Genomic DNA, 21864 nt, shown 5'->3' on the forward strand with positions numbered 1-21864 from the left:
TTGCCAGATTTTGGGAGAACCAAACATTTGGAAAGACTAGGAGTTCCACTGTGCCTGCCTGTTTCTTGTGTTTTCCATCGATGGACAGAGAGAACATCTGGATTTAGACATCATGCTAAGTCACTTCTCTATCCATGTTTGGAGGGAGGTGGAGATATGGTTCTGACAGGAAACGGGGGACACATGCAAATGGATACATTAATGAAGGGACCATGGCAGACATGTGTGCAGGATGAAGGGAGAACAGCAAGGGCTAGTGACCGAGGAAGAGATGGGCGGTCACAGGCCTGAGGGTGAGGGAGTGGTTGTAAGCCAGAGAAGGCTCGGGGAGAAGGCTGCCCACAGGATCCATGGCCTTCAGAGGGACACAGCCACCGCCCATAAACAGAGCAGCTGGGAGGGAGCTAGGAGAAGAACTATCTGGATGTCACCCCTAGCCACCTACCTCTGGATCTCCTGCTGGCACCTCTCATTGGCTGAATCCAACCAGAAGCCAAAAGGCAAGGGAGATGTCCATAAATGTCAAACCTCTGGGCAGAAAGCAGGATGGGGAAGAGTGGGGAAATGGGATGTGGAGAGAAATGGAGACTATCCAGCACAGATGGGGGAAGAACACAGAAATAGGAAGCATTAGAAAGAGCGCAGAAGGCGAGGTGAATGTTCGGTCTTCCGTGGGATCTGCAGGTGGGATTGTGTGCACGAGGCTGCCGGTGTCCAAGAGAGGCTGTCTGGACCTCCATGCTCCCAGTGTCTTCCTCAGATGGGGGATGAGCAGGGATGTCCTTCCCACGGAGACCAAATGCTGAGCTTCCTGACAGCCACGAGCCATGCTCAAAGCTAATGCCAGTTGCTTCTGGACCACCTTGGTGGAACTATTTTCTAGGGAGTGGCAAGGGCACTAGAATCAGAGGGGCTGCCAGTTAGGGGGTGAGCAGCAGGCCGCTCACCACCAAGTTCAGAAACTTTATTGTCAGCTCAGAGCATCTCCCCCTGTCAGGATCTCAAGGAAATGGAAGTATGAGTGACTGTGAAGTTATCTGTGTGTTTATCTTATCTTCTGTTATTCATTTCAAGAGTTTGAGTTATTATTAATATGAGGGCCTGGTTTCTGGCAGCTCTTCTCTTTGAATGGGTTTATGCCACGCTGCCAGTTATCAAAGGATTCGGGGCCTAGGATTATACTGGCAGGGAGCCTTGGAGCTGTGACGGCAGAACAGAGATGCAGGAAAACACACCATATTAAAGGGGGATCAGCATTTTGTGTCTAGTCCTTGATACCCTTTTGGCTCCATATTTCAAAAGAATAGCAAGGAAAGTATGAGCAGGGGCAGACTTGAATCTTGTGAAAATCAGACAAAAGCTGGTGACCAAGAGACTGCTCAGCAAATTGCAGAGATACCCCAAATTGGAAGAAATAATTAACCAATGATTTTGTGTACTTCATGCAGGGTGAACTCCAGCTGGTCTGGGAAAACACTGTGATGATTTACCCTATTTTGCTCTCAACCAGCAAGGGTCTCAGACTCTTAACCACTGATGGTTTTGGTGAATGTTTTGGAGAAAGGGCTCAAGAGAAACTTCATGACACCGAGTGTACTACCTGAGAAGGGAGGTACTAGGGGCCAGGATGATGTCCTAGACACCAGTCTCTTAAAAATATCCGACAGTTGACATCCCCACTATAGGAAATAACTCATTGGTCCCTAAAGCTGACTGAAGGCTCTTATTTAGTTTAAAGGAAGTGTTTGGACCTTGAGTCAAAAATTGTTTATTTGTACCTCCAACTCATTCTCCCATCTACAATTGTAACTCTGCTGGTGAATGACCATGAGCTAGTAAGCCATGACCCAGGAAAGAGGACAACAGTGATGCCTCCCTACCGAAGGAACACCACGGGGCCTTCATCACTTTAACCAAAGGCATGGGGCAGTATCGCCAAGCATACAAATGCTCAACAACTGTCTGGGGCCATGTTGGGCGGGCAAGAAGACGAAGCATTGTGTTCCTTCAGCCACATCTTAACTGTGTGGCATTTGACTGACTTTTCATGTTGATTGAATTGCATTCAACTTGCCTCTCAGCATCAATTCAAACTTATTAAATGGCTCTTCATCTTATCTGCTTTCAACCATCTACTCATCAGCAGACTAGAAAGGAGGCTGGCTCATTTCTTTTTCCTGTCAGTCACCAAAAGGGGTTGGGAGCTTTGATAAGGGCCTGGATGTGGAAGACCCCATAGACTTGAGCCAAGCTGTGAAGAAGGAAGTATCCTGTCTTAAGTCTTAGGAGGACAACGCTGGTACTATTCGACCCACTGGCATTTCCCAAATGCTGCCTAAGGGGTTGTAATTCCTTACAAAAAGGCAGAGAATTCTCTGACCATCAGAACCAATATCTCCATTGCTTTCTATCTCTACCAGCCCAGTCATCCTACAGATCACTGTCAGATTTGTTTTTTTTAAGTCAGAAAGAAAACTGAAAACACCAATGATAGCTATCTTGTGACTGTGACCAATTGCCTACTGAGCAGTCCTTAATGTCCTGAGCCTCAGCAGGAAGCCACTGAATCTATAAAGTCCTGTCCGGCAGAAACGAGTCTGATTGTGGATGGTCTGGTTAACCCAGATTGCCTTAGATGCCTGAGGGAGTTGATATTTTCTCATTATGAAGACTTGCCCATCTAGTGAATGCTACAAATAAAACTGCTCGGAATCAGTCTGAACTGCCTGTTTCCGTGGTAGCAGGCCTCTGTCTGGAGAATAAATCTGCACCATCTTCTTTTTCTTTGGGTTTCAGCCAGTTGTGTGACAAGGAGTTCCGAATGTGCAGTGAGTGACACCCACCAGAATGGGCTCCATCAGTGCGAGAAGGAAGCTGTGTCACCAATGGGACTCGCACCCCTGGCTAGACACCAGCGTCCGGGAGAAAGCGAGCCGAGACAGAATGCACATGCCCAAATATTGATTTCTGTTGTTCATATTTCCCACACTTTTCAAATGTGAACTTGTGTCCTGAAGGTGGAGCTTTAGTACACAGGAAAATTGGAAAGGGGCAAACATGTTTGTACAAAATGGGGCAGACTCAGCACAGAATACATTTATACGCTTCCTAGTCTCCTGCATTTTTTGTGCCAAAAAGCAGGCACAGCTTCTGATTTCCTTCACCATAGGCGCCTGCAGACAATTACATGGGAAGAAAAAGAAGCATGCTTTCAAGAGTGGGGCTTGCGGTCCCAGATTCTAGAACGGTGAGAAAGTGTAGCCATCAGAGCCGTTTATACTTCTTGCTGGTGGTATTTTTAAGATGTTTCTGTCTCAGAATGAGGCAGCAATGAATTGAGTAGTGATCAAAATGCTGCACCATAGAGTGTGTTTAATCCAAATAGCTCCCAAGATGGTCTGCTATTCGCTGTCGCAGCTCCGCAGGACTTAGAGAAATTACGTGGTTACCAGTGAAGTAAAACTATCTCCAGAATGGAATTGGACTGTTGCTTCTCAGCACATAACAGCCCTGTCACGGCAGGTTCACGGCGGCGGCGAAGACCCTTGTGTTCTTCATCATTCACAGGGAAAACTGCCAACATGTCCACAGCGGAAATCCCCTCCTAGGCTGTGAGGGCTTCGGTGAGTTTCTGCAGATGTTTCGCAGGTACTACGTTTCCCATTTCCAGCAGGGCAGAAGTTCTTAAAACATTTCAGGTGGGCAGGGAAGGGGGGAGTGAGGCCTGATTATCTCGGAGCAGAGAGAGCGTCTGATGTGCGCATCTGATGTGCCTTACGGACGGTCTCCTGACTAACGTCAGCCTGGGGTCCCAGGCCTTTTCCCTCACTCCTCCACTCTCCCCAGCGCCCCGGCTGCCACCACCACCTCCGCACAGCTCATGGGAAAGTATTTCCAGCCCACTGGCAGGCAGAGATAATGTCATCCAATCTCAGACAAGGAAATTATGAATGGGACAACGACCACTCTGAATTCAGAATATGAAAGCCACCGCTGGGATGATAGGATCCTTTAACTGCACAGCAAGGCCAGAAAGTTTTGTTTCTCTTCTGCTTCCTGCCTCACCCCACCCTCTCTTCCTCCAGCCTCCCCGAGCTCCTTCTCCTGCCTCATCCGCCAGCACTGGGGAGAACCTGAAGCGCAATCGCAGAAGCTGGAAACCTACAGCAGCAGCTCCTTCAAGAGGGTTCAGCATCTGGAGGAAACCTACTCGCCCCATTCCCCACCGCAAATAGAGTCCATCTAGACTTGGGGAGCCAAGAGGGGAAGGAATAAAGGCGATGCAACCAGCTACTCTCCCTGGGCCCCCTGTGGCCTGGAAGTAGCCAGGGAAGGGACAGAGATCTTTTTGCAAGGATGCATCGGGGTCCTCAGGAGCGCCCCTGACATATCCCCTGGGTCATCTGCCAGACTTGAAGTGTGCTGGTGGTGCCATCAGGTGCCTCAGGAAGCTGGGAGGCATTTGTGCATCCTCTGAGAAATCATGAACCTACACCCAGGTGTGCGGTGATTCGGAAATTCATTGTGCTCCAGAAATTCTTGGTGGCTTTGGGGCACCCCTGGGTGAGTTGGTGAGACCTCAGAGGGCCCAAAGAAAAGAAGTAGGAAAGGATGAGACAGAGGGAGAGACTCTAGGGAATGAAGGGTACCTGGCTCTAAAATTAGAAGGCTGGGCTGGGGAGCATTTAACTTGGGGAACTTCGCAGTCCCACCTGCTGAAAATCATCTCGCAGCCTTATCCGATCGGCCACAGGTGGCACCTGGCTAGAGCGGGATGTGTAAGCAGCCCGGCAGCTAGATAAGGATTGGAATCTCACCTCTCCTGTTAACCAGCAGTAGGACCCCGGTGAGTTCCATAACCTCACCATGATCATTCTCACTACTAAATGGGGATGATGATAATAACAGTCACTAATTAAAAGCGTTATTAGGGTATTAAATGAGTCTTAATCCATGGGGCAAATTTGGAACAGTACCCGGCACATAGTAAATGCTCAATAAATGTTAGCCAGGATCATTAAGGCTAGATGGTGAGTAGAACTTTCTAAGCTCCAGGTCTGGGAGCCTGGGACTCCGTTGCCAAGGGAGATTAGAGAACCTTTTCAAATATGGGAGCTCTGGCCCCGGGGATTGTCCAGAACCGGAGTCTCGGCGCCTGTCTTTCCCCCACCTCACTCCTCTGACCCGGGGAAACTCAGGCCCTGTGGCAGGGACGCCTCGGTCCCCCGAGCCTCCGGCTCGTCCACGTCTCCCGCGCGCCTCCCCAGGGCCTCCCTCCCGCCGCTCCACACCTGTCAGCCGCCCTGCAGCCTCCCTCTGGCCTGAGCCCTGGGCCTCAGCTGCAAACCCTCGGCGCCCTGGGTCCTCGCTCCCCCGTGCCTGGCGCACCCCCCGGCTGCTCTCATAAACAAAACCCGAGCGTTGGAGCGGCCCCGCGGGCAGACGGGCGCGGGAGCCCGCTCGGCGTACTGCTAGCGCGCCCCGGGAGCCCGGGGAGAACCAAGGGGCGATGGTGGCGGCCACGGCGGCAACAGCAGGCGGCTCAGCTTTGTTATGAATAGATGAAAGAGGCCACCTACACAGTAACCCAAATTACGAGACCTTCCTCCTCCCTATCTCGCCGAATCAAGAGGGGAGGGGAGATGGGCGTGGAGGGAGGGCGGGCGGGCGGGCAGGAGGCGGAGGGCGGAGGAGGAAGAGGATGAGAAAGGGGGCCAGTTGCATCCCACTTTCACAATGGGAAAGTGAAACGCACAAGCGCACCCAACCTCTCCAGCCCTCCCCGCCGGCCTCGCTCCCCTCCGCGCGTCCCCTCCCTTACCCTCCGCGCCTCCCCGCGAGCGCCAGCGCTGCACAGAGGAACTCTCCGGAGAAGCAGGGCGAGGAGGAAGCGGCGCCGGAGCGCGCAGGGCTTGCCGCCGCCGCCACAGCCGCCGCACAGGCTGCCGGAGCGACCCCGCCGCGTGCCGCCCTCCCTGCTCTCCTTCCCGGGCGAGCCGCGGGGATGGGGCGGCCGCGGGAGCCCGAGCGCGCGCAGGAGCCGCCGCCGCCGCCGTCCGCGTCTCCGTCGCCGCGCGCCTGAGCCGCCGTCGCCGCCGCGCGCCCTGCCTGGGGGCGGCCCCCCCAGCCCCATGGAGGTCTCCCGGAGGAAGGCACCGCCGCGCCCCCCGCGCCCCGCCGCGCCGCTGCCCCTGCTCGCCTATCTGCTGGCGCTGGCGGCGCCAAGCCGGGGCGCGGACGAGCCCGTGTGGCGGTCGGAGCAAGCCATCGGAGCCATCGCGGCGAGCCGGGAGGACGGCGTGTTCGTGGCGAGCGGCAGCTGCCTGGACCAGCTGGACTACAGCCTGGAGCACAGGCTCTCGCGCCTGTACCGGGACCAAGCGGGCAACTGCACGGAGCCCGTCTCGCTGGCGCCCCCCGCGCGGCCCCGGCCGGGGAGCAGCTTCAGCAAGCTGCTGCTGCCCTACAGCGAGGGGGCGGGCGACCTCCAGGGGCTGCTGCTCACCGGCTGGACCTTCGACCGGGGCGCCTGCGAGGTGCGGCTCCTGGGCAACCTGAGCCACAGCTCCCTGCGCAACGGCACCGAGGTGGTGTCGTGTCACCCGCAGGGCTCGACGGCCGGCGTGGTGTACCGCGCGGGGGACCAGAACCGCTGGTACCTGGCAGTGGCCGCCACCTACGTGCTGCCGGAGCCCGAGACGGCGAGCCGCTGCAACCCGGCGGCGTCCGACCGCGACACCGCCATCGCCCTCAAGGACACGGAGGGACGCAGCTTGGCCACGGAGGAGCTGGGCCGCCTCAAGCTGCGCGGGGGCGCGGGCAGCCTGCACTTCGTGGACGCCTTTCTCTGGAACGGCAGCGTCTACTTCCCCTACTATCCCTACAACTACACGAGCGGCGCCGCCACCGGCTGGCCCAGCATGGTGCGCATCGCGCAGAGCGCCAAGGTGCTGCAGTTCCAGGGCCAGGCGGCCCTCGACTGCGGCCACGGGCACCCCGACGGCCGGCGCCTGCTCCTCTCCTCCAGCCTGGTGGAGGCCCTGGGCGTCTGGGCGGGCGTGTTCAGCGCGGCCACCGGGGAGGGCCAGGAGAGGCGCTCCCCCGCCACCACGGCGCTCTGCCTCTTCAGGATGAGTGAGATCCAGGAGCGCGCCAAGAGCTGCCCCTGGGACTTCCAGACCGCTGAGCACAACTGCGTAAGTCCTGCCCCCGGGACGCGGCGGGGGGTGCTTGTGTTGGGGAGCCGCCGCCGAGGCCGAGCGGGAGGGAGACCCGGTTGCCATTTACCAGGTCCCGGATCCACACAGCCCGGTGGCTGCCAAAGAGCCGTGCTTTACGGTCTCCGAGACCTCGGGCTACCCTAAAGCACAGCCAGAGGTCCCCAAAGGGAGTGTAAAAAGGGAGACGGAGAGGGTAGGAGTTTGGCTCAAAACTCCAGTGATTGCATCCCAGTGCCATCCTTCTCTGTCCAAACGACGCTTGTTTGGGGCTGAGCCTCTGCAGGCAGCCTCCTCCCTCCCACCCACCCCTTCCCTAACCGCTTCCCCAGGTGTATGGTCTTAGCAGGCGTGGGGGTTTGACCCTTCTCTACATGGTCACCAAAGACGGCGCCCTGGGCAGAGAAGCCGGTGAACCTAAAGGGCGCGCTGCCACACCCCAGCCTTTGCGGCCCCCCCCCTCCCCAAACCGGCAATACACGTAATGTGGTCAGAAGAGTTACTAGCCTGCTCAACATGGGTCAGAGCGAGCCTAGCAGAGGGGCTCACGCTTGGTGGAACAGAATCCTCAGCGTGACCCGGTGTGAGGGGGCGGGGCTGTGGCCCCGCCGGGAGTGCTCTGTGGTCTCCGGGGGGAGAGGCAGGGGAGGTTGAGGTGGCTTTGTGGATAAAAGCTTCAGCCTGGAGGGGAGAGCAAGATAAGATGTTGGGATGCCACACAGTTTCTGGGCTCCACATTGCCGCACTCGGCTGGGGGGCTCAGAGACACCACCCTTGGGTTGTGCCCCACCAGCAAGAGCACAGGCTTCCCCGGGTTCCCAGGGCAGCCACAGCTTGACTCTCAGAGTGGCGGTTCTTTGACTGGAAAATAAAGCGGCGGTTCAAGAGGGTCCAGTGGATGGGGATTATGGAGCCATTGTGCGCTTCTCAGAGGCCGTTTTCCTTCCAAGGCTGCTGGCAAATCGACTCCACATATGGCTCCTGAGAGGGGAGCCTGCTGAGAACCTCCTTTATAACTGGACAGAAACCAAAGAGCAGAAATTAACGGCTACAGGTGTTGCCATTGTTTTGGTATAAAATGCATCAGAGAGGAAGGCGAGAAGTCTCCACTTGGGAAACGTGCTGTAGTGATACATTGTTGTGTAGGCATACAGGGGACCATTGGCTCTAAGGTATGGTAATATGTGTACAGAAAGACACTCCCACCCCCACCCACCCCTTTCTCTGCAAAGCACATCCTACCAAATATTCGCCCTGTTATCCAGGGAGAAAAAAAACCGAGGTCTTTTGCAAGGTTCCTTAGATGGTCATTTGCTTCTCCCTCCTTGCCTATCAGTTAGTTGTGTGCTGGGACACACACCTAATGCCTTCATTTAGTTACTGGTATAATTTTTTAAAGCGTAAATAATCTCCCTAAATGCTTTCGTCTTGCCATACATGTATAATATTTAATATGTGTTTATTGGATCTTTATCATCTAAGAGTTCAAGTTGGGCAGAAACCATTGCCTTCTACTCCTCTGTTGAAAGACTTGAATGTACCCCCAAATGTTACTTCGTGCCGGGCTTTAGGCTTACTTGGTTTCTGGGATTAATGACAAGACAGCTCAGAGGCCCACAGCAGGTAATAACAGCGGAGGTCCAGGCTCTGCCATCTGACAGCTGTGTAGATGTGCGGAGCCAAAACATTTCCCTTGACTGCATCTCTCTGCCCGTTTGGTCCTGGAGGACTTAGTTCCCTTCCAAACCCAGCAGGCACCCTGAGTGTGCTCTGAATCCCCTTTTTGGCTCGATCAGGTGTTCCTACTTGCTCTGGGATGAGGAGGGGGAAGGGGCGGCCGGAGAGCTGTTTATCCATCTTCACGGGAGCTTCTGGGAGAGAGCTGTCCTTTGGAAGTCAAGCCAGGTATAAATACATGCTGCCAAAAATCTGGAATTGGAAAAATAAATAATTAAGAGGTCCCTCCACAGCCTTTCTTGCTGCTGTTATTTATCAAGAATTCCCAGTGTGCTCAGAGCTGTGTATTCTGAAAGACAGGGTCCCTACCTCCTGAGTTTGTCATCCAAGTTAAATAATATACTCTGGTTCAAACAATAGCATGTCATGGCTGCACAGGTGGGAGCTTGGAGTTTTGCTTTTTTTTCTTTCATTTAAGTAAATTCCTTGCTGCTAGTACGCATTAAAAAGCCTTAATGGAAGTGAATTTCAAGAGGGGTTTGAATGAAAAAAAAAAAAAGGTGGTAGTTTTGATGAAAAAGCTGACAATTTTTCTAACCTATTAAATAGGTAGATAAGATACTTAACATATTTGTTTGATGCGTGCCTGTGTGAGCAATGCTCTGTGCTGGGTGCTACTGATTTTGCCACGGAAAGGACAATAGCAGGTTGCAGCCCCATTTAATGGGGTCACGGGATCAGAGTGCCCCTGGTTGTCACTCAGAACAATGATGTCATTTGATTGCATTTGTTCTGCGTTTTATTTTCAGGTTTTGAATGCATTTTGGAAAAGGCATGCTGAATTACAGGTGCCTAAAACAAGAGACTGACTTGAAACGCTCTAGAGGGAGTCTCAATAGATTCCAACAGCGATTCCTTCAGAGCAGACACAGGAATCTTAACAGCAGTCCATAGGCAGTGAGACACAGCAGTTGGATTTGCTTGCCTTCTCCTTTCCTACTAGATGGCTCTCTCTTCTTGTCCATCTTCAATCAACCACAGGTAGCAAAGTGACAGGAGTGACTGGGTTGTGTGTTCTCCTTTCTTGGCTCTCATAGGTCAGTTGCTTCTGCTGAGGATTAATTTACAAGGTGCTTGTGCAATGAGTGTGTACCCAGCCATTTACACGCTGGGTCGTTACTTTTTCTGCCTTGCCACCAACTTTGAATCACTTTCATAACTAGAGCAGGTTACCTTCAGCACCCATGCCAAGGCAGCTGATTTTCATAGACCCTTTCTCTGATGATCCTAATAAGTATTTGTACAGGACTTCCCCGTACATTATTTCTTCTGAGCCCCTGATCAAGTCTAAAGTTGATTCCATGAGGAACATTCCCATTTACCTATGAGAAAACTCAGGTAACTTGCTCAAGATAGTAAGCGCCTGAGCCTTCCAGCTTAAACTCAAATCTTTTTTTTTTTTTAAAGATTTTATTTATTTATTTGAGAGAGAATGAGAGAGAGCACATGAGAGGGGGGAGGGTCAGAGGGAGAAGCAGACTCCCTGCCGAGCAGGGAGCCCGATGCGGGACTCGATCCAGGGACTCCAGGATCATGACCTGAGCCGAAGGCAGTCGCTTAACCAACTGAGCCACCCAGGTGCCCATTAAACTCAAATCTTGAAATGTCTACTTTTGTATTCTTTCCACCATTCTACTGCTTTTCAAACTTTCCCTTGGATGTCCTAATTAAAGAGGCAGCAGCCAACCTCTCCTACAACGTGGGGGTGAGGCTGGAGGGTGCCCCTTGAAGTGCTTTAAAACTTCATGTGATCTCCCCCCCCATTCTGTTCCATAACCTATCTGTGTGCTTGGGTTAATATAAAAAAATGCTTTAAATTATGTACAAGTTCATTGACTTCCTCCCCCCCTGAACTCCTGCTATCCTTGGCACACCAATGCACTCAGAGAAAAGTGGACCCAAGTTTCAAAGTCTTGTTGTTCCGCAGTGGTTTGGCTGCCATAGTTGGGTCCTGGGGTTGCTTGTGGTCTAAATATGGCGTCCACCCCCTCTGTAGACCCTGAGGGTGGTGTGTTTTTAATAACTGTCGGCTAATAGGATGGACGCTGTAGTTCATTCTACCCCTTGTGGGGAGACACACCCCCTTCCACACTCGCATAATTCCCCTGCCTGATAGAATTCAACTGTCAGGCAGACAACCACAAAAACACTCACATGCTCTCCAGCAGACAGTAACCCAAGATACTTCTAGCTGTTGTGTGCAGAAGTGATGTCCCAGGATCACTCAGCAATGCAGCCTTGTGCATTGCCTCTTGACCTCAAAATCCACAGTCTTCCTGTGATGTTTATTCCTCCTTTAGTTTCTGTTATGATCCTGTCTAGCCATTTTGCCATCTAAAGACTAGATGGTGAATTTTCCCCCTCTACATGCATCTGAAAAGCAAGGGTAGATCTAAAAAAACCCCAACACCCAATTAGAGGGAAAAAGCAATCATAACTACTATCTACTGGGTAGTTATAATGGCCAGGCTTTGGGCTAAGCACTTGACATGCCTTATTGTCGGTTGATTCTCACAGTCCTCCTCTGGGGCAAGGACTGTAGTTGCTACTATGATTTTAGAAGTGAGAAAATTGAGGCCTGGAGAACTTTGATTAGGTTCCACAGCTGCTGATTTAGAACCTGGGTGGTCTGACATGGGGTCCTGAGCTTTTACACCACCGCTGTGGACAGTCCAGCATGTGGATGTTGGGTTCTGGTGTCAGTCCTGCCTTGTGTGGAGCAACTCAGGCCCTTGCAACTGCTCTGATAAGATCAGTTGTTTGTGGACAGTAGACATGATAGAGCAGAGAATCCATGACTGTGAACGGAGTTTCTTGATTTGCAGACCGTACAACCGAAAGTTCAGACTCTAAGAGGGTTTTAGCTCCTCAGCTGTCAACTTTTGGACTGTTTTGACATTCTTTATATTAAGGCTCACAAAGGACCTCAGGGAGACCAACAAGGCCTCAAGGGGCTGCTCCCAGTCTTTCTTCTTGGACACAACCTAGCTCATGTCCTGAATCCGGAGGTCTCAGCCTGTTAAGTCTGGGTTATAGGCCCTCTTGTCTTTGTTAGCAGCAACAATTAAAAGGCAAGCCCCAGAAGGTCAGGAACCAATAACATTTTGTTCTTTGTTGAACGCAGAGTACCTAGTACAGTACCTGGTGCGTAGTTGGGACTTGAGAAATATTTGTGGAATGAATAAATGCAAGGTCTTAGAGCATCACGTTGGAAATGTTTCCTGTGCTTAACGGCAACATTTTCCTGAGTCTGGCCACTTCATACCCCCTTAACCATTGGTTTTTTCTTAATGTCTGATGTGCCAGGACCTCTTTCTTCCTGAGTCCCAGGCTATCAGGTATCCTCCATCCCTCCAGCTCTTCCCAGGAATCCCCATTTATTGGAAGAATCAGGCTTCTGGTCTTACCAATCTGGGAGTTAACTTTGGCCATAGAAACCCAGCATGGTTGGAATTTCCATGGTATAATTTCATAACATGCATGATCATGCTTTTCAGTGACAGGAGGAAAGGGCTTTATGCGGTAGGCCAATGGTTCTCTAAGCGTAGTCTCTGGACCAACAGCATCAGATCAGCATCGCTTGGGAACTTGTAAGAAATGCACATTCTTAGGCCCCACATCAGACTTACTAAATCAGAAACTGAGTGGGTAGTATTTTCATTTTCTTTGGGTAAATACCCAGTATTCCAGTGGAATTACTGGATTCTATGGCAATTCTATTTTTAACTTTTTGAGGGACCTCCATACTGTTTTCCAGAGTGGCTGCACCAGTTTGCATTCCCACCAACAGTGTAGGAGGGTTCCCCTTTCTCCGCATCCCCGCCAACATCTGTCATTTCCTGACTTGTTAATTTTAGCCATTCTGACTGGTGTGAGGTGATACCTCATTGTGGTTTTGATTTGCATTTCCCTGATGATGGCTGATGTTGAGCATCTTTTCATATGTCTGTTATACTCCTTATACTCTTCTAATTGCTCAAAGCAAATACCTAGAAAACCTTCTAAAGCCTTTCCATTTTTGAGCTTGTAGTCTGAGTCTCAAGGACCTAAAGGTCACAGTTTAATTAGCTCTTCCACTCTTGTATACAGCAGTCTATTTGCAATTCATTCCAGGATTGGGGGGGGGGATTTCCAGAGTCTTCTACCCTCCTGTACATCAGAACCAGCTCCACACGTTGAAATTCTCTGAGGATCTACTCTTTAGAGCATCAGTCCTCATCCGAATTTCTATCTTAGGCACAGTTGGTTACATGAAACAAACATCTACTGGAGCAAGCTCAAATCAGGGGGTGGAGGTCTTAGTGGAAAGAACTAGGTGGAATTCCATGGAAATCTGGGAATAGGAGCAGGACTGTGTAGTGGTTACAGGACAGACTCCAGAGCCAGGTCAACTGAGACCAAAGCTGCCATGTATGAGTTGTGGGACCTTGAGCAAATTACTTAACCTTTCTGTGTCTCAGTTTCTTCATCTATAAATAGGCATCCTATTTGCTTCATAGGATTATTGTCTGGATTAAGGAGTTAATATGTCTTGGGTAAACACTACCTGACCCATAGTAAATGCTATGTATGTATTTATTATTCTCACCATCAGGATTATTAATAGTAATAGGATGAAGCTTCCTTGATATAGAATTGGAAGGAGGTTCTGGACCCAAGGCAGCTGGAAGAAGCTCAGCAGCAGGAAGTAATAGATACTCATTCTAAGGTTTCACTTTCAACATGACTTAACATGGCTACTTCCCCTCTGTCCTGCCATCCAATGGCCTCTTCTTCCTCAAACATCTGCCCCTCAAACCCTCCACCTGAATACTGCAGTCTGCTTTGATATCCACTCTGCCTTTCAACAGCATTTAACCTTCTGCATTGGCTATCCACTGGCAACAACAATTTGTATTATTTATTCAAATTACCAAGAAAGAGATAGCATTGGGTCCAACTCACCTTTTCACACCAGATTAGAGCCCTAGTTCAGGGTAGGGATTTCTTGTCCTTGGGGCAGGTTGCCTGGCCCAATCAGAAGAAGGGGGGGGTCAACATGGCCCCCAGAAGGTGCAGTGGGCAGTTTCCCTGAGAATGGAATGGTGAAGAGCCCCACTGTGACCACCATGTTGACTACAGTAGCAGGGTACCATCTCTACCTCCCTTTAAGCTGCTTGATGTTCTCTGTGTGCCCTGAACATGTGGTGGTATGTGGGTGATAAAGACTGAGGCCTGCTCTGAGGAATCCCAAAGTCTGCTTGTTGCGGGGGGTGGGAGGGCAATTTGCAGGCGTTATGGGTCTAACCTGTTTGTAGGAGCATGGTAGTATTAAGTTTTTTGTTTTGCTTTTTATGAAATGTGCTCATAGTGGGGTTCTTTTAGTCTTAATTTTCTGTTTGGGTGAAAATGCTAATTTTTATACTGTCACAAAACTAAATCGAATTGTGACCGTTTACCTCACAGTCTGTGGTTGCGTTTTATATTGGTTTGTCTACCTAATCGTTATAGATACTGTTTTCCTTGGAGGAGTTATGATGAGGAGTTGACCCCAGGAATCCCAGTCTCACTCCCCTGGCCAATGCTCTCATGCAGATGTCACCAGACCTCTCCTGTAAAGGTCAGATCATCGATATCTTAGGCTATGCATGCCATTTACAGTCTCTGTTGCATTTGCTCAGCTCTGCTGCTATAGTGGGAAAGCAACCGTAGACGACACATAAATGAGCAAATGGGACAGTGTTCTAATAAAACCTTATGTGCACTGTAATCTGAATTTCACATAATTTCCACTTATGAAATATCCTTTTCATTTTTCTTCCCAGCCATTTAAAAATGTAAAAACTATTCTTAGCTCCTGGGCCATTCAAAAAAAAAAAGACAAAACCCAAACAGGCGGCAGCCAGATTTGGCCCACAGGTGGGAGTCGCCCATCCTGCCCTGATGGCAAGAGGGAGAGTAAAGCAAGCCCATACAATGCCAGGAGACATGGTGAGAGGGAGCAAAAAGACGCTGTGGAAGCCCTTAGGTGGAGTGTCAGACTCAGCCTGGAAAGATCTCGGAGGCTTCAGGGAGGTGATGCTGGAGCTGTGGAGCTGTGTCTCGAAGCCATGTGGAGGAGGCAAGGAAGGGAGTTCCAGAGAGAGGGGACAGCTTGCACACAGGCGGGACGTTGAATAAGCTTGTGAACCGCAGGTAGCTCACCCTGGCTGGGAAGCGTCCAGAAATGAGCATGCAGGGCCAGATGGCCACAGGCTTAATGAGACAGGCAAAGGCGGCTGGATTTTATCCTGATGGTCAGTCGCTTTCAGACCTTCCAAACCTGGTCCTTACAATCAGTCTTAACCAGGAGCTCCGTATGAGAGAAAGGTTAGTAGATCACCATTGACCTGCTGCTCTGGGTGAGACCACGGCCAAGCGCTGGGACACAGAGGGCAACAGGGGTTAGGAGGTTCCCAGAACCCTGTGGCATGGCCCTCCCCACCCCTGCCTGTCCCTGAGGCATCTCAGAGGAACTTCTAGGATTCTGCCAAACAGGGTGTGAAAACCATAGCCATGGCTGATGGAGGACAAGAGCAGGGCGATATGCAGACGCGATCTGATGTTGTTCTAGAGCGATCGCTCAGAAGAATGGAGAGGCAAAACAGCTGATTAGAAGGATGCTCACCAGTTCAAACGAACAATTTCTCGAGTTTCTATTACATGCCGAGCACTGTACAAAAATATTTCTGTCAGTGGTAAATAGAAGAGACAACATGTAGCGAATAAAGAAGCTATTTTGATATTGAAATGATAGCTAGCATTTACGGAGCACCTACTGTGTACCAAGTGGTGGTCTAAGCGCTTTACCAACATTAACTCATTTAATCCTCACCGCACTTTATGAGGTGGGTAATACTGCTACTTCCATTTCACAGATGGGGAACCAGAGGTACAGGCTGAGGTTGGGACTGCAAATGAGCTTAGTAGGTGCTGGGGAAGGCTCTCTTTAAGAAGGTTGAGTTGACACCGGGAAGAGGAGAAAGGATGGTTGTAGATGTCCCCATGGGGGACGGGGACATGAGCACTCCTCGCACACTGCACAAGTGCAGGGGCTCACAGGGGAACGAGGTAAGCGTGGCTGGGCACCGGGGAGGTGGTGAGGGCAGAGCGTTGGGCGAGGAGGTTGGAGAATGCAGCAATAGCCAGATCCTGTAGGCCTTGCAGGCTGTGGGAAAGAGCGGATGTTTTATTCCTAAAGCACAGAGGAGCCTTGGAAGGGAAGTGAAATGATGGGCATTGCGTCCCTGATAATGAGGTTCTGTGGGGAATGGGTGGGAGGTGGGCCCTGGAGGAAGCAGGAGAAAAGCTGGATGTGCCTTGAGGGGAGTGGCCAGGTCTGTTGTCATAAGACGGTCTCACGCCTAGTGGGCCCTCAGTAAACATTTGTCAAATGGAAAAGGTGTTCTCCATTTCGTGGAGAAGATTGGGATTCTAGCACAGCTACCTGAGAGCTTCCAAGAAGGGGCGACACTGGAGCTATGTTGATAGGAAGCCAGGTAGCCCAGAGGGAAGGGCATTTCCCTGTGAGGGAATGAAGCCCGATTCCTTGTTGTTCCTCTATCACCGCCCCCCCCCCCGACCCCCACCTGGTCTTGGAAGAGTCCGCTTGAGAAGCAGTTTCTCAGACACACCAGCTGTTCCTAATCATTGCTCATTGACATCTTCCCGAGGCTCCTTTTTCATCAGTGACCAGTCTTAAGAATTGGATTCCAAGTGCTGAGCCTTGCTTCTCTGAGGCAACAGGAGGGGTACATGGACGAGCAGCCCGAGGTTGTAGGTCAGACTAATGCGGGCAGCAATATCTCTGTGTCCTCTACCCCCAGGGCTCCAACCCCCGTGGAGCCCTTGTGCTGTGGACTTCTGTGAAGCCTGTAGATCCTTCTCAGAATAATGGTTTTAGATGCACAAAATAAAAACAGAATTATAAAATGAACCAGTGATGTGGGTGCAAAGATCTATCAAATTGCTTTTCAATTTGAGATATAGTAAAAAGATTGATTTATTTGAGAAAGAGAGCATGCATGCGTCAGTGGGGGGAGGGGCCGAGGGAGAGAATCTCCAAGCAGTCTCCCCGCTGAGCTAGAAGCCAGTTGTGGGACTCGATCTCATGACCCATAAGATCATGACCCATGAGATCGTGACCTAAGCCAAAACCAAGAGTTGGACGTTCAACCGACTGAGCCACTCAGGTGCCCTGAGATGGAGTAATTATCTTAGCACGTTACATTGCAGGATCTAACAGCAGGAACTCCCGTAATTTCAAAGTAGAGATGAGCATAAATGATATTTTGAGATATCTGAACAACTATAAAATGATATATCTGATTTCTTTTGGTGACAAAGTCACAGGTTCAGTTAATACTACTGTGTCCTGCATTCATAATTAAAGAAAATGCTAAATTTCCATTGAAGTTAGCTAAAATATAGTTGACGCTTTAACAACATGGGTTTGAACTGTACAGGTCCACTTGGATTTTTTTGATAAATACAGTACTGTCAATGTATTTTCCTTATGATTTTCTTAATAACATTTTCTTTGCTCTAGCTTACTTTATCTTAATACAGTATATAATACATACAACATACAAAATATGTATTAATTGGTAAGGCTTTGGGTCAACAGGTTATTAGTTGTTAAGTTTTGGGGGAGTCAAAAGTTATACACAGATTTTCATTGGCACAAGGGGTTGGCTCCCCAACACCTGTGCTGTTCAAGGCTCAGCTGTAAGTTTATTTTTTTTTATCCCTGAATTCTATCCATGAACTGTGGATGCCAATGGAACCCCTACTCAAACCATTCATTTCAGGATGGAGAGAAGGCTCAGACACGTTAAATGATCTGCCTAAAGACTCATAACTCATAAGTGATAGAGCTTGAACCTGAACCCACATTTTTAAACTCTAAATCTCTTGTTCTTTCTATTCTTCCATGCTACTATTATGCTATTTTTATTTTAAAGAGTTAACCCAATGCGAGGCCATGTTCATAAATTATGCTATTCTAATCATGAAAAACCAGTCCAATTATTATTACTATTATCTCTTTTTTTTGGTCAGAGAACAACCTAAAGTACTTTGTTCACATGGTAGGGCCATATTTTCAGTAAACTGACTCTGTCGACTGCCTATGGACTGAGAAGGCAAGAGACCCAGAAACTTTCTCTTACAACTTGTGCATGAACTATGGATATAAAATTTGGAGAAGGCCAAGATGCATGGTAGTAAGAGGTGTGGGGTAATTTAGTATTGCTCCCTAAGGCAGAACCAAGGTCCAGAGTTTACAAGGACAAATTTTGGCTCAACTGCAGAACTCGGTATTGATTAGATCTACTTAGCAATGTACCAAGGTTGCTTGATAAGATATTGACTGAAAGAATTCAAACATTGATCCACGTATTTATTCATGCATTCAATAAACATTTATTGACAACCTACTACATATCAGATGCCTAGGTGTATGCTGCCTTCAAAGCACAGAATCAGATAAATGATTGTTAGAGCTTGGAGTCTACCAGGAGACAGAGAATAAATAAAATTGTAAAACAATCTTGAAGGGAAAAGTGGAGTGCTATGATTCATAATAACTGGAATAGGGATGGAAAGGTCTCTAGTTACATGTCTGCGAGGAGGTGACATTGAATTCGAGACCTGAAAGATTAGAAAGATCCAGCCTACGAGGGGAACTAGAAATAGCATGTGCAAAGGCCCTGAGGCAGAAATATGGTAACATGTTAAAAAGTCTGAAAGACAGTCACTGTGGGAACTGAAGTGGAATGGAGAAGAGGAGTGGTGGGAATAAATGTGAAGAAGTCAGCAGGGATGAGCTCAAGTAGGATTTGGGGAGACATTTGGATTTAGTTCCAAGTGTGAGGGGAAGGTGGTAAAGAACTAGGCAAGGGAGTAACATCACTTGTTTTATATTTTAAAGGCTCACTCTGACTGCTAGTTGGAGAAAGATTGTAGGTTGAAAGGGAGAGATCAGGAGGCTCTTGCAGTAGATCAGGGGAGAGATGGAGGGTGCTTAGCCTGGATGCTGGCTATGGAGATGGAGAAGACAGGCAAGATTTTTGGCAAATCCAGCTGAGATTTTTCATATATGGCTGTGGGGAGTGACAGAAAGAGAGGAGCTAGGGTGATTGGTGGTACCTTTCATCATAATGGGGAAGACGAGGGAGGAACAGGGTTGGAGGCAAGAAACATCTAGATAATCGTTTTCCAGCAATTCTGAAACCTTGTGATAGATTCCAGTGGTTCTCAAGAAGGAGGAGGCCATTTACTTGGTATATAGAGATGTGGGGGAAGGAGCTTTCATACTTAATCAAATGACAGGATGGGGCACTACTGACATTTTATGGACAGGGGTCAGGATGCTAAAAGTCCTGTATCACGCAGGACAGCTCCCATGATAGAGAAATATCCCATCTAGAATGCAAGCAGCTTCCTCATGGGAAAACATTGGTGGACTGAGAGCTTTTCAACTGTAAGAATGTAGAAAAATGCGTTGGTTTTTTTTTTCTCCCCACACTGTCAGCCATTCATCTTTTTGTGGATTATTTGAGTCAGGTTCTTTTCATAACTAATTGACTGAAATTAGCCTCAAGGAGTGAGATGGAGATTTTGATGGGGGAAAGGGTGTAAAGCCGGAAGAAGGAAGGATAAATCTTGGAGAGTGGGACTTTGGTGGTGGGTAGGGCTTCGAGGCTGAAGGACACTGAGGGGTTTGGAGGGAGGAGAGAAGGTAGAAGAGCAAGTGGGAACAGGCAAAATTCAAACTTTACTCTGTTTCCTGTGGTTTCACTGCAAGCTGCCTGATGCCTGCCGGGGTATATGCTGCCCAGCCATGTCCCTGAACTTCACTTCTCCACCCCTTGTGCACACTTTGAGCTTTTCCTTTTGATCATTTGAGTCCCCAGGGTAAATTCTTCCTTCAGATGATCAGAGAGATGCCATAAACTTAGAACCCAAGCAATGCTGTATACTCCAGAAGAATAAAGAGAAGCAACAGGAGTCTTAATGGCTGATGAAATCACTAACTTGGGTGAAAAATTGTTCTTTCCATCTCTCTAGCTTAATAAAGATAGTTTTCTACTCATTTTCACACACATAGTTTCGTTTGAGCCTCACAACAATGCTAATAAGCAGGGCATATATATTATTATGTCCATTTTATAGATTTATAGTCCATTGAGGTTCAGAGACTTATCAAAATCAAGCAGCCTGTAGGGGACAGAATGGGTGTGTGTGTGTACATGTTCGCAGACAGGTCTTGAGTGTAGGGCTCCAACTGAGGTTTCCCAACTGCACGTGGACCCCTGGCAAGTCATAGGAAGTGGTGAAGAAACTGTTTCAAAATAAGTATATGCCAAAGGAGAGCAGAATACAAAAGTAATTGCCCAAGAGGCATTTCATCAAGGTGTCAGTAGTTAATAGGCCCCCAGTTGGTACCTTTCCTGGAAAAACCAAATGAGGGAGTCTTTTTAGCACCTTGGGAGTAGAAGACTTGACTCTTGCTGGGTCCCTACCATTTAAGGTCCCACTGTTGTGCATGTTTCCTCCTGCTGTTCCCATAATAGCTAAAGCGGGGCTGTGAACACCCTGCATAAGGCCTTGATGAGCCAGGCCATCTTCTGCATGGCGGGAGCAGGGCCACAGTGCTACTCAGCTCCGGAGGGTGCCATTCACCCTAGAATACATGACCGGAGCCCCCTGGAGTTGTGCACTGGGAGTGTTTGTTGTCGATGAAAGGTCGTATAAGGGTGCTGCAAGGAGGTCAAGCTGTTTCCCCTTGCGATAGGCCACCACTCCCTGTACGCACTCCCACACACACACGCACACCAGCACTCACCCCTCTCAGTAGCCTTAGTTCCACTTTGGTGTGTCGAGCCCAAGGCTCTCTTTTTTTGAGCCCAAACATTGTTTGAGACCAGGTGGCTTTTTCCCTCAAACTGAGAAAACTTTCCCTCTTAGGGCTAAAGTGTAGGCGTGACGCTATGGTTAGACATGGCAGGCAGGAGAAGCAGAATGACAACTCTGAGGGAACCAAGAAAGCCCAAAGGGGAGACAAGGTTTAGAGCTAAATCAAGATTGGATTTTGTCATGAAAGGCAGAACTGGCAAAAGCATCATTACAAGGCATTAACCTTGTTATACGCAGACGAACAAGCAGAGGCTGGGATTCAGAAATAAATTACACATAATAAACTAGACAGAATAGGCTGAGAGCAACATTAGCGATTATGCCCTAAGGGGAGAGAAGGGCAAGAGAGGAAAATTGGCCAAAAAAGAAAGAGTAAGAATAATCTCTGGACACAGGGGGCCGACTGCCCACTTCACCCCTTTTTCGGCTTGACTCCCTAGGTATTAACTTCACTTTTGTGAGGAGGTTTCTCTGAAGGCTGTCTTTCTTTTGTTTTCATTTGCTGAAATGAGCGTAAGAAAGCCACTCAGAGGGCCCCTTTTTCCATTCACAGGGACTTGTCCATTTCTGTGTGTTTCTAGCACAAAAGAATCCATTTCCATTCAGCCAGAGCAGCCCTTAGAGTTTACGTGAGGTCCAGAACGGCTCTTTCCTATTTTCTTCCAGGCTCGCTGTTGTAATTGGCTATACAATCCTGGCTGTGGCCAAGGTCCTCCACGGTGAGAGAACAAGCGCTTAGCCAGTTCTTGGTCCCTCGTAGCTGAGGAAAAGCGAGTCTGGTGTCATGTCCAACATGACTCTCATTTCTTGCAGCGACTTGCTTTTGGTTGCAAGTAACAGAAAACCCATTCAACAGCAACTTAAATCATAACATCTGTTGTTAGTAAATGTTTAAAGGTTGGAAGCTGTGCTCCATGGTGTCCTCAGGAACCTAGAGCCTTTCTTTTCCCATGCACCGATTTTAGCATGCTGC

The 21864-nt window shown here is 49.2% G+C and overlaps 1 protein-coding gene across 3 annotated transcripts in view; it reads left to right on the forward strand.

The window, feature by feature from the left end:
• The first annotated feature begins 6040 nt into the window (after nucleotides 1-6040).
• PLXNC1 (plexin C1) overlaps nucleotides 6041-21864 on the forward strand; it is a 156216-nt gene continuing 140392 nt past the window's right edge. For 2 of the 3 annotated variants that reach the window (XM_081822197.1, XM_081822198.1), the window contains exon 1: nucleotides 6042-7196. In XM_081822197.1, coding sequence (XP_081678323.1) covers nucleotides 6132-7196 — 1065 coding nt within the window. In that variant the 5' untranslated portion in view covers nucleotides 6042-6131. Of the gene's footprint in view, nucleotides 7197-21864 lie in introns of all 3 variants that reach the window. The other variant, XM_081822199.1, reaches the window with a different exon arrangement.

Source organism: Leptonychotes weddellii, chromosome 5 (genome assembly GCF_054177405.1).
Source record: "Leptonychotes weddellii isolate Sample4059 chromosome 5, ASM5417740v2, whole genome shotgun sequence".
Classification (NCBI taxonomy): Eukaryota; Metazoa; Chordata; class Mammalia; order Carnivora; family Phocidae; genus Leptonychotes; species Leptonychotes weddellii.